The 12,845-nt window shown below is 53.5% G+C and overlaps 1 protein-coding gene across 3 annotated transcripts in view; it reads left to right on the top strand.

Annotated features, from left to right (window-relative positions):
* MGAT5B (alpha-1,6-mannosylglycoprotein 6-beta-N-acetylglucosaminyltransferase B) overlaps positions 1 to 9,553 on the top strand; it is a 71,198-nt gene extending 61,645 nt beyond the window's left edge. For 2 of the 3 annotated variants that reach the window (XM_069798970.1, XM_069798969.1), the window contains exons 15-17: positions 6,893 to 6,967; positions 7,475 to 7,749; positions 8,918 to 9,553. In XM_069798970.1, the coding sequence (XP_069655071.1) occupies positions 6,893 to 6,967; positions 7,475 to 7,749; positions 8,918 to 9,116 (549 nt within the window). In that variant the 3' untranslated portion in view covers positions 9,117 to 9,553. The remainder of the gene's footprint in view (positions 1 to 6,892; positions 6,968 to 7,474; positions 7,750 to 8,917) is intronic. The other variant, XM_069798971.1, reaches the window with a different exon arrangement.
* Positions 9,554 to 12,845: the final 3,292 nt, after the last annotated feature.

The raw sequence follows: 12,845 nt of genomic DNA, 5'->3' as shown, positions 1-12,845 counted from the left end.
GCAGGGACAGATAGCAGCAGCAGTTGCTGGTGCCTCGCTTTCCCTTTTGAGCGTTAATTGCTTTTCCTTCCTTGTTTCCCCTTTGAAATTATTTACGCGTGCAAGGCAGAAATCCTCCTCTCCTGCAGCTTCAGGGGGACTTGTGCTTTTGCCCTGCTTTTGTACCAAGTTTGAGGGATCCCCCGGGAATCCTCCGAGCAGAGCCGGAGCGAGGGGAAGCTGAGATAAGGGAGATGAGGTTTGGGACCAGGAGGTTGAGGTTGCTGGAGATGTGTGGCAGTGCTGGGACCTGGCGGGAAGCAAAGATAAACCCAGAGAGCATCTCCCTGCAAGTACCCAGAGAGCTACCGACGTCTGTGCCTGCCGTTCCCCCATTTCACTGTTCATCGTTATTGTTCAGATCAAGCAAATCAATGGGAATAGCTCTAGGAGTTGTCTCTGTCAAGGATGAAGGGATGTAAGGAAGCGGGGGGGATGCAGAGACCCCCCCAGGAAGGCAGTGCTCCCCCTGTGCCTGCCCTGGAAATGCTCCCTCATGAATATTTACCTCCTGCCCTGTGGCAGGAGCCTTTCAAGTTGTCCAAATTATTAAAGTCAAATTTCCTGGAGGGGAGAAAAGTGCTGATCTCCAATTTGCTTGCAATTTGCTTTGCTCGGGGTGAGCCATCCTCTCGTGAGGACAGCGATGCAGTGTGAAACCAGGGCGCTGCGTTGGGGGTCCGGGGCTCAGTGCTGGGTGGGATTTTGGGGGGGACAAGGGTGATGCTAGCCAGAGAGGTATCATCCTTGCTTTTCCTTGCATTAGAGGCTGCAGAGGCAGGTGTCTGTGACAGTCTGGGGACTTTATTCAGCTGATGTGGCCCCACCGTCTGCCCAGGTCTTGCATCTTACCGTGGGTGATTGCCGCAGCTCTTCACCTCGCGCTGATTTTCTCCACAAGTTTGCAAAGACCGAACAAACCTGACTTAGGAAGACAGTTGTTGTTTTGCACATTCATTCCCATATCTCGATTAAAATTAAATTAAAAATAATTACATCCCTGCTGCTGTGCTATCGGGCCAGCTGTCAGCGCTTGACCCTCCACCATCTGGACTGGAGAGATGGCCCCCAGGCGAAGGCAACGCTGTGGGCTAGCGGCCGGGAGCTGCTGGTCTCCATTTCAGGAGAGAGAAGGAAATTTTCAGTTTTTCCAGAAAGGAGAAAGCGAATAGTGAAGCCTGGTGCTGCCATGCTATTAAAATAATTAAAAAATGATTGGAGAATTAAGTGGGGGGGGGAAAGGGCTCTGCTGGCTGCTGAGCAGTTGTGTTGCACTGCAGCGTTGAGTGGATGTGCACCACGTCATTTAGAAGCTTAATGATAATCTCTGATTAAAAATAAAAGAAGAAAAAGGAATTTTAGGAAAGGATTTGGTGGTGTGATGGGCACCGAGCAGGAGGAGCCGGTGCAGGGACCCGCTGGCTCCGGCACCGGGTGCTTACCGGGATCGTGCCACTGCCGTGCCGATCCCAGTTTTGCCCAAAGATGAGCTCCCGTCTTGGTTTTTCTCCTCGTTCCCACTCTTCATGTAAATGCAGTTGCAGTGCAGTCACAACACGTCCTGCCTCCCTCCTTTAATTAACAATTCTTCAGTTGCTAAACAGCTGACGGAGGGCAGGGGAAGCAGAGCTGGAACAAGGGTGTCTGTCGTGCCGGCACGACATGTGGTCAGGCATCCCGGGGCGGCCGCTCTCTGCTTTCCATCCCAGCGTGACACCACGTATAGTCAGATAAACTCGGTCTCCTATGGGACCATGGGGCAGCTAAAGCCACCTCTCAAAAGCCTTATTTCGGAGGGATCTCACTGCACCCATCTCGGCGGGACCGGGGACCCCCACCCTGAGGTCCCCTCCCACAAAGCATCCCAACCGCTGTAATTACTCTCGACTGCCGGGAGGTTGAAGTCCTAAATTTGCCTCAAATGAGTAAAACCAGCTGCTGACATTCCACTTGCACTGAAAACGTGCAGTCGCTCTGGAGGGAAATTATTCCTTCCCACCAAGAAGTGCGCTGGGTTAATCCCACAACTCGCCTCTCTGGGTTTTTTAAAGATACTGTATAAATCCTCCCAAAGCAGAGCTGGGAGTGAGCGTGAATAACTTACAGCAACTTCCTTTTCCCCCGTTTTTTTTTTTTCCTTTTTGTCTTTTAAATAGAAAGGTCTGCTTTATTAGAGATGCTGTCAAGGCAATTAAGCCTAAAAATTGACCTACCTTACAAGTTTAAAAGCCTTATTATGGGCTTTGGCTTCAGGATTCCCTTGGTATCTTGTCTTTAAAATACTGTTTGTTACAGCAGGAATTGAAAACAAGGGCATTAGCATGAGGAGCGGCAGAAAGCCGGTGGCTGGGCAGTTCAGTTTTACTGTTCCCAGCAAAGTACTGGAGCTCAGAGAAACTATTTTACTGACTCTTTTTTTCCCCAAAGGCAAAATGGGATGTTATGTTACCAAAATATCTAACAAATTTGTCTGTGTTTCAGAATAACAACCATCAATTTATTTTTTCAGCCAAAACATTTCATTTCAGTGTTACTGGAATGAAATAGTATGTTTTTGTTTCCCATCTGCCTGCCTTTGTTTGAAAATACCCTGCCAGTTTATTGAAAGGAAGGCTTGTGTCTGAAATGAAGCATTTCCCTTTGCTTCACCAACCCAAACAGATTGCTGAACCTGAAACACAGCATTTTTCCCCTCCTTGATGGGTGGAAACATTGGAAATTGAAAACTGACATGAAACAGATTTTATTTTTCTTTTTATTTTTTTTGTTGTATGACAAAAAAATCACTTATCCCACAGCTTTAGTGTTGCATCTTCCAGGCAAAACTCAGTAAAACATTTTTGGGGATATGGGCTGTTGTGGGAAGCTGTGAGATGTCTCCTTTGCTCTGCCTCTGCCATCAGCTTTTCCTGGCGGCAGCCGTGCCGTGCCATTCTGGGTGCCAGGAACTGGGAACCAGGGTGCTGGGAACCCCTCAAGGGCTTTGGGAGCTATTTTTATGAACCTGGTAGTAATTCCGATATGGTCAAGCGGACAAACAAGCTTGCCCCTGTTTAGACCATTGTGGCTCTGGGGGATTTGCTCATTCTTCAGCAATATTTTAGCATTACTTTGCAGCTTCCCCAGCCTGCCCGTGGCTCTCCAGCCAGGTCACTGCTGGCATGGCTGTACAGCCGTCCCGATTTATATTGCAGACACCTGGAGCTGCAGCTCGGGGTGGGATGTGCCGTCCTTGCAGCTACAGCCCTGCCCCGGCTCCAGCCGGGCTGGCAGAGCTTCCTTTGGTGTGTTTGGAGCCGGCTGGGTCTGCTGGCAGGGCTGGCTGCTGTATTTGTGCAAATAAAGCAGTTGAGATGCAGCGGGTGTCTTTCACCAACCTAGATTTTCTTGAAAGAAACTTCTTCCTTCTGCAGAGAGATCTGAATCGTGGCTTGGACGTGGCTTGGGTTTGCAATATGGGGTTTTTTTCCCCCAAGAAAAGCCCTTGTGTTCCCCTCCTTCATCCTTTCGGAGGTGGCACCCGCTCCAGGTCACCCTGCAACTGCTGGGGAAGGTTTTCAGCAAGCTGTGCCTCTGTCATTCCTCCCCCCTTGGAGTAGTGTTGGGTTTTCCTGATGGCTCGCATCCCTGACCTATTTATGAGGAAAATTGAAGTCATGGAAGCACCAAACTCCTCTACCCCAGAGAACAAATCCTAGCACAGTCACACGGGGCCAAGAGACAGATCGTGTCCCCCTGGGAAAGGCGATGCTGGGAGGCTTGTCCTGGTGATGGATTACAGCCGTTAGCCAGAGGTTAGAGGCAGAAGAAGGAGAGAGGTTTGCAGGCACCACCATTTTCTTGGCCTTCAGCTTTTTCCATTGTCAAAAATAGTCCTCGCACAAGCAATTTAATAGACCCAATATTCTGGTGTAGCGAAGGGAGAAGGCTTCATTATATTAAAGTCAAACATACAGGAATATAATGGAAAATTATACATTTCAGACTATGCTTGAAAGAGTGGCGTATTAAACATCACAGTCAAAATAGCTGGTTAAAGTGTTCCCAGCCTGCTGTTACGTGCCGGCAGAGAATTGCATTATTTTTCTGCTTATTTGTCTCATGACGTTTGGATTTATATTTTTTTCTCTTCCTTTTAAGCGAGGGAGACTTGCTGCTCTCTTCAGCTCTAGGATTCCTGCTGGAGACTATAAAACCAGGGCTCTCATGGTGGTATCCCCGTGGGGTACCAGTAACTCCCCATTTGGCTGGTGGAGAGCACTGGGGCTGGAGAGTTCTGGCCCTGTGTTCCCCACCAATACCTGGGGGAAAGGATGGCAGAGTCCCATCTTCACTGACCCCTCTGCTCCCTCCCGTGGTATCCCGTGCATCGCTCTGCCGGGCAGCGGGATGCAGTGGTCCCCAGCTCGGAGCCCCCCTCCTCCTCCTCCTCCTCCTCCTCCTCCTCCCTCCCAGGGCTCTGGGGAGACCCTGAGCTCCCGGCACAGGGAGTGGCATTAACGATGTGGCTGTCAAGAGGAGGCCAAGCCTGTCAGATTTTAATTAAACAATTATCTTCTCAAAATTGGCATTTTCTATCAGTCCTGGGCGCATGAGCTGAATCCTAATGAGACCTGGAGGGGGGAGCGAGAGCCTTTGGGGGAGCCCCTGGGGGGAGAGGGGCATGTGGGGGTGTTGGGGCTGGAGGAGCGGGGGCTGCAGTGGGCTCCAGCCACAGCATCCTAATGCCCTTGGACATGATAGGGGTCCCGGGAGCCTGCGGGCAGGTGGGATTGCACCTGGAGCATCACCACTGAGTACAAGTGCAGGCACAAAGAGGTTTTCTGCTTCCATCCCACTGTGGATGTGCTGCATCCCACTGGGTACCACGACGGTGTTTTGGGGGAAAGAGGCTGTTTTACAGAATTATATCTACACCATGCCTGCCCTAACGGGGTCCTGGGAAAAGCTCCCCAACATTGCAGCCATGAAAGCAGTGGTAAGGTGAGACTGAGCATTGGTGATGCTGAGCAAGGGGTGCTTTGTCTCCCCCGAATCGGTGCCAGGCAGCACCCGGCACCCAGCCCCACTCAGGCTTTGTGTGACTGAGATGGGCAGTTTTGCTTTGTGGAGGACTCTGCCCCAGTTAACCGAGCGCCCATCAGCAATTCAGAGGCAAGATCGGTGCCTGTCATTGTGTCAGCCCTGATTAGCGTGCACATCTGTAATTAGATGGAGCAGCTGTGATTTCTAGCCTGGCTGAGAACTCAGGTGGGATATTTATGGCAGGGAGGTGCTTAGAGGGATCTTCTCAGCAGACTGAGCCTTTGAGCTTGGGTTTGACGGGTACTTCAAAAGGAGATAGCTATTTTGGAGGTGTGGAGCTCAGAAAATAGACAAAACAGTGTTTTCCAGATGAATTATCTTTGGGGGGTTTTTGCTTATAATCCTTCTTTTCCATGAAGCTCTGCAGAGATGCACAGGGGAAAGGGGGGTCCCAGCACCAGCCCCTTCTACGCACCAACGTCCTGCAGCTCATGTAACATCTCTCTGGAAAAATAAGGGAGCGTGGAAAAATCTGTTTTCCCAGGACAGAAAGTTCCTTAAAAAATAATTTGTTCCAGAGGAAAGGGGTACATCAGTGACACAGCCCTCGTGGCAATGCTTTTCCCATGGGGAAAATCACCGCTGACCCTGTGGCAATGGCCATGCTGGAGGGCAGCGAGCCTGGTCTGCCTGCTTCTGCCTGCTTTCCCTGGAATCTGTGCCACGGCTGTGCCAGGGACATCCTCGTTTGGGGGATGCTATGTGATGTTTGATTTGCTGTGGAGAGGAGGGGGTTTCCTGTGCCAGGACCCGAGGGTGGCTTGGGACAGAGAGATGTGATGTTGGGAAGTGAGTGCAAGCAGAAGTCTCCCGAAGACTGGCAGCGTTTCGTAACCCACGCTAAAAATACACTGTGGTTTAAGCGCTGCTGGCTCTGTATAAATAGCGGTTATCAACATGGGGGTGCAGAGACAGCATCGGCATCAACATGGGCATCAATGTTTGCTCCGTCCCAGCGTGCAGCCGGCTGCTGCCTCCCTGCCCCATCCCAGCCCACGCCGGTGGCAGCAGGGAGCACCGAGCCTCTGGGAATGGGAGAGATGCCAGCTTCCACCCCATCACAGCCATCTGCGCTGGGCAGCAAACCCTCAGTGAAGTGGCAGTGGGAAAAGAGAGGTTTGGGGTTTTTTTCCTGTATTGTGCACAGCGAGTCCCAGCCCCGGGCTTTTCACGGACCGGTTTGGTGGGTCATAGTGCCGGGGCAGTGAAGCCTGGACCTTCCTCTCTGAGCAGGCAGAGCTGTGCTGAGGTTGGAGCACACAAGAACAGAGGAACAGAGGATGCTAGATCAGACCCAGGGCACCACCCAGGATGCTCTTGCCCTGGATTAGCTTGGCATCTTTACCAGTCCTGATTCCTTCCCTGTATTTTAAAATTACTCCTGCCTTTGCCTGCAGCTGCAGAGTGTTTCTTGGGCTGAAACAGTTCATAGTTTAATTAGAAGTGACCTATTGTATGAAAACTGTTTTTATTTTATAACTTATCAAAAATGAAGAAAAGTATAGAACAGGGTGTCTATATTTTCACCAATACATGGCTTGAACCCAAATTAGTCCTTCACCCTCTTTCTCTAGCGCTTTACAGCTTGTGAAGTTTTTTCATTCCTAGTTGTCTGCCCTGCTTGCTTTGGTGGACAGACATGAGCCATGGGCTTCAGCGGGTGGGGAAAGCCATTGCCCAGGGCACTGCGGGCCCAGGTCACCGGGCCCAGGGGGAGGGCAAGGCTGTCCCCGCTTGCTGCCTGCGCTCTGCTCTTCCCCCTTCACAGGTGGACCCTTACCTGCCTTACGAGTACACCTGCGAGGGGATGCTGGAGCGGATTCACGCCTACATTCAGCACCAGGTTGGGGAGCATCCCTGTTCTCCCTGGGGGAGTATCCCTGTTCTCCTGGCCGCCCATCTCTGTTCTCCCTGGGGAACCATCCCTGCTCTCCCATCTTCCTCTGGGCAAGCGACTGCTGACCCAATGCAGCTCCCCAGCGAGGGACCCCAGGTCCCAGCACTGTGCAGCCGGTGGCCTAATTGCAGAGGGCACCAGGAGATGGGGGCTGGGGGAGAGTTGTCATGAACCAAAGATGCTGGGGGGTTTGGGGAAGGTGGTGGGGGATGCTGGGGCTGGGTCAAGGCCTTTCTGCTGCAGAGAATAAGGCAGCATTGGGAGAAAAAGAGGTGGCCGATGCCTTCATCTCCCACAGCAGGAGATGCCATCTATGCATGCAGGTGACCTCAACCTGGGGAGAAAACTCAGCAGCCCAAGCGTCCTCCTGTCCCACCAGCAGTCTCCCTTCCCCATCCCCAACATCTCACCCTGTCCCTCTGGCCACTGACCCATTGTCTTCTCTCCCACTAGGATTTCTGCACCACGTCGTCTCCTCCTCTGCCTCCCAAGGCCAAGAGTCCTGCTATGCAAAGCCCGCCGAGCCCGCTGGCCCTGTCCCCCAACGCCACTCACCTGGTGTGGTCCCCCAGCGCCAGTCGGGACCCCCACGCCTGGCCCCCGGTGGACTCGCTGCAGGTGTGGGTGTCGGAGACCCGGCACGCCTGCACCGAGACGTGCCGGCGGCGCGGGCTGGTCTGTGAGCCCACCTTCTTCAGGTTCCTCAACAAGAAGGAGGTGTTTCTCCAGTGAGTTGTGACCTTCTCGGCAAGGCGGTGGGGGGGGCCATCAGCCAGATGATGTTCCCTTTGCTCCCCCCATCCCCAGCACCCATTTTCCTCGTGTCCTCCCTGCTGAAATCCCATTGAGGTGCCTTTGTGCCCAAGGCGATGTAGGCAGGGTGCTGCCTGCAGAGCAGCCCGTTGCTAGCACGTGTTGGCGTTGATCAGCTTCACACTTCAGAAGGCAATGATAGCCTTTCCAGGCACGTTTCCGCCTCTCTCCCACCCCATTCCTCTCCACCTCCTCCATGCTCTCTCTCTTCCTCTCTTTTTAAATGTCTTTCTCTATAAAACTGCATTTTGAACACACAGCAGTGAAGTTTTAATAGAGTATAAATCTGCCACTGGGCTCCGTGCTGCTCTGTGGGCAATTAAAATGCGAGCATTACCGTTGCTGTCATGCTGGTCAGGCAGGCGCTGTGAGTCCCGGTGACATTTTTACATGATAAATTAGAGCTGGGGCTTGGATTTCACTCTCTCCCCTCCATGCCCCCCTCCAGACCTTAAAACGAGCTGGCTCAGGGACTCACCAGTTGAAAGGAGTTGGTGGGAGGGCAATGCCAGTGCTGCTGCTCCATCTGCAGATGCGGGCACGAATGGGAGGAGAAGGATGCTGAGATCTGCACTGGGCATTTCTGCTGCCCCTCAGGGTGTTTGCTGATGCCCAGCCTGGTTTTGCTGGCTAATTCTGTCTAGCAGGGGACACATGGGCATCTGTTGAACTCGTGCTTTTCCAGGGGACATTAGCTGCTGTGGGAACATGGTGTGGACACCATGGAGAGTGGACAGACCTGTTGGTCAGCAGGGGGATATAGAAGATTTGGGTGGATTTTTGTGCCTATTTTCCTGAGTCATCCATGGCCCACACAAGAGTTGGGGTGGTCTCTGGGCTGCAGGGTTGAGTTGCAAGGGTCACCCCTTCCTGCGTGGTGTGTTGGGCTGGTGACAAGCATTCACCTCTAGCCAAGGGGTGCCAAACATAGTGCTTATGGTTCCTGGTGCAACCAGCAAAGATTTGGCCCAACACTTAGCAAAGGAACCTCCCTGGGAAGGACAGACCAGTACTAAAAACCCTTCAGTGAAACCCCAGGCAGCCTCCTCACCTGACCTGACCCACCTTTGTCTTTGTTCCCAGGCTCAGCATCACCTGCGACAGCACCGAGTACGAGATGAACCATCTTTACCCAGCGGTGGCCGAGAACGTCCACGAGTGCTACCTCCAGAAGGAGCCGCTGCTCTTCAGCTGCGCGGGCTACAACACCAAGTACCGGCGGCTCTGCCCCTGCCGTGACTACCGCAAAGGACAAGTGGCTCTGTGCAGGGACTGCTTGTGACTTGGTGTGTGTCCCCCTGTGTTTGCGACATGCAACGTGCAATGAGTGGCTTTTTCTCAAAGCTTCTGCAATAGCCGAGGGAGGTGGGACAGGTCCCTCCTGGCGGGTGAGCCGGCGGTGTCAGACTCTGGGGGTTGTTTCGTCCGCCAGTCAACTGTGAATGACCATGTCCTGACCTTTGGTTTCATTTTCTTCTTGAGGAGCATCGTCCGACTGCATCCGAACCGACCTGGATCTGGTGGTGCTGGGACAGGGTGGTGGGGTGAGGGGGACCAGGGACACCCTTCCCCTCCTCTGGCAATGGGACAAGCCACCAGCAGACTGCAGTTTCAGGGGTTTCATCCTCTTCAAGCATCCTAGGTTGTTTTATTTATTGATTTTTTTTTTTTTTAACCCTTCCCCCTGACAAGTGTTAAATTAAAGGGAAGCGACACCCAGCCCTTCTGTGGGAGTTATTGGGCAGAGCTGTGTTGGGGGGCACAGGGGGGCTGCCGGTGCCTGCCTTGGCTGCGGAGCTGGGGGAGGACAAAGCCCAAGGAGAGCAACTGGGTTGAATAGACACGGCGGGGTCTGCACCCACGGTGCCCCCAGGAAGAGCCAGGGGGGGCTGGACGGTCCCCAGGCTGTCCTTGGGAAGCGAGGGGCAGGATGGGGCCCAGGAGGGCTCCCGGGAAGGAGGCTGGTCCCCGGGGCAATGCTGCTGGCAGGGTGGAGGTGCCTGAAGCGAGTCCCCCCCCCCAGCCCCTGGGCTGCTCTCTGCCCCGCTGGGCCACGCACGGAGCTGCACGTCCCTCCAGGGACTGAGGCATCGGAAGCGGCAGCGGGAGCACGGGGGCTGCTCGGGGTTCGAGTGAGCAGGCAGAAAGGAGGATGTGCTGCAGCAGCCAAAAGGATTTCCCGGCGGGCACAGACCGAGGCCAGGGGAGAGGGGGCCGCTCAGCAGCTGCAAAAGCAACCGTCGTGTCTCTGTGCGCCCCAGATGTTGCAGCCACGGGGAGAGCTGAGCTCCAAGCAACCATCTTCCATGCATGGTCTTCACTTCTTTAGCTTTTCTTCATGCATTCGTCTCACTTTAGGGGAGTTTTCACCGCTGCCGGTATTTCCCCTCCTGGCATGTCCCCTTGCTTGGTTAGTGCTGGCTGGGGTGACCTGGTTTGTTTTTGTAGGGTTGCTCACTGGCGCAAGGCTGTGACTGTGTTGCTGTAAGGTTGGTGCTCAGCCCTCCTGTTGCTTGGAAGCATTTGATGGCAAGACTCCTGCAGCTCATAAAACACGTGGCTGGAAAGTTATGGACTGGAAAATCCCTCCTAGCCCTTCCCTGCATGGAAGAGCTCCTGGCCCGGCTGGCGAGGGAGACTGGTGGGGTGGCAGCCTGTCCTGGCAGTGTCCCTGCAGGGTCCCAGGCCCTGCCAGACTTGTCCCCCCCAACTCGAGGTGGCTGATGGAGAGCAGTGGCACGGCAGGATGAATGCATGAGGTCTCCCCTGCGACCCAGCTGCTCGCTGGAGCTGTGCCGTGTGGCCCTGGCACCTCCAGCCCATCCTCCCTGCGGCTCAGTGGCTTGCAGCCAGATTTTGGGAGAAAATCCCATTCCTTTAGCTGTGCAACAGCATCGGGCAGACCCCAGGTCCCCTCACCATCTCCCTGCTTTGGCCCTGGGAAGGGGAACACTGTACAGTGCTCATGTGCTTCAGGCATCCCTTCGGCTGAGCCCGCGAGCCCACCGTGGTGACACCGGCCGCATCCTGCGCAGGATGAGGCAGGAGCTGGAGACGCTGCTGTTAACCTGGAGCAATTTGTCATCTTCAGCGCAGAATTGCGTAGGCAGCCTCCATCCTGCCTGCGACACCAGACAAGGGGAAGGATTGATTAAGTAATTTTTGTGTCTTGCAGCCAGCATGTGTATAAATAAAAGCAGCGCAAACCTCTCTTTGCAGAGCTGAACAACACTACCTTGTGCCTTTCTATGGCACCTTTCATCTCAGTCTCAAAGCATTGCCTGGCAAAGGCTCCTGTGCCGCTTGCTCCAGCTGCTGTGAGCACTGGGTGGGCAGGAGCCGGCCCAGGAGAAGCACAGGGCATTTGCAAGCAGGAACCACCAGCAATTCACTTCCCAGGGTTGTAAGGACCAAATAAAACCTGGCTTTGTAGGGGATCTACGCGAACTTTAAAGACCAAGAGGCTCGGGATGCCTCTCAAGGCAGCGCTCGTTGCACATCAGCTCTCTGGGCAGGTTTCTCCACCAGTTCTGCTCAGCTGCTTTTAAAATAGCCTTCACCTTCCAGCAGCCCAGCACCTGCCTCCCACTGCAGAGAGTCCCAATTATCCCCTGGCAGGAGCATTTTTCTCCAAGCTGAAATAAAAGGCGGCTGGCTCACCTTCGCTGCTGTCATGGGAAATAATGATCTGTCTGGAACCTTGTTGGATCTCAAGCCAGCCTGTAAATTTGGGTGATGGGGCTGAGTAATGCTCTGGTATTACCTGTCATGTCTGTGCCCCATCAGCTGGCACCAAGTCCTGCTCTCAGTGCTGCCTGGAGGATGGATGCTGCCTGGGGAAAAGCCTCTCTTGTTGGCCCATCAGTGATGGCACATCGCTCACGGATGCTGGGTGTAACGGGGACCAGAGTGTGGGTGCTCGGGGCAGCCCATCCTGCCTCGTCCCATGTGGAGCCCCAGCTGTTGGGAGCAGGGAGATGCCTTGGTCTGTAAAATCCTACGTAGGAGCAAGGTGGGGTCTTGGCTGGTTCGGTAACGCCAATGTTAGGTATTAATGGCAGCTTTGGGTGCAGAATTGGCACCGAATTGTTTGTTATGTGGGGGGGGTGTGCCAGGGCTCCTGCAGTGCTCCTGCTCCCAGGCACCCCGACATGGAGGTGGTAGCAAGGGACAGAGCTGCTGGGTCAGCAGCAGCTCTCGGACGAGTTGGTGTAAAAGAGAAGGGACTTTGTTACCGGGAAATGCTTTTTCTCTGCCTGTTTCTGGTCCCGGCTGTGCCCAAACGATTGCTGGAACATCCCGCTGCCTTCCTGAGCTCTTGCCCGAGCAGGTCTCCAGCACTTGTCCCGGTCTCCCCGGCCAGGACACGTTTCCATCCGGAAAGGAGATCTGAGAATGATACAGACATTAAATTCACTTTTTATTAAGTAGGAGCATGGAAGAGATTTAAAGGGAAGCCGAGGCGCTGCTGTATGAAAGAGATTCTAATTACCACAGCTAATTATAAAGAATAAATCCCCAGTTGGGAGGGGGAAAAGAGGGGGAAACAGTGTCAAAACTACAAATAAAATCAAACAATTAAAAATCAAATGAGCTGTCAGCTACACCTTCCATTGCTGGTGGATGGGACAGTTTATTTGACAACCAGAGCATGTGCATGGGGAGCCCCTGGGGTGGGGGTGGACCTTTTGATGGCATTGCTGGTGGCATTGCAGTGGGCAGAGCCTCCTAGAAGGTTTTTTTTTTAACCTGTCTTCATCTTCTGGCAGCCGTGAAACCAGGACAGGCATGTCGAAAGAATGATACTGTTCTGGAAATCCATTTTCCGTATCTAGAAATGGAGCCAGGGGCGATTTTTGTTCCCGAGCCTCACTCTTCTTAGTAATTCCACTCTGAACTTCTTTTCTGGAGTTTTTTTTTTTTTCCTCTGGTTTTAATGTTGATGGCATCAAAACCTTCCCTTGCCAGTGCAGCCGGGGCAGTGGGGGGGTCTGGCAAGAGGGCGGGTGGT

This window comes from Haliaeetus albicilla, chromosome 12 (genome assembly GCF_947461875.1).
Source record: "Haliaeetus albicilla chromosome 12, bHalAlb1.1, whole genome shotgun sequence".
Lineage (NCBI taxonomy): Eukaryota > Metazoa > Chordata > Aves > Accipitriformes > Accipitridae > Haliaeetus > Haliaeetus albicilla.
Note: the sequence above shows the minus strand (reverse complement) of the source record. Positions and strands in the feature narration are given on the sequence as shown.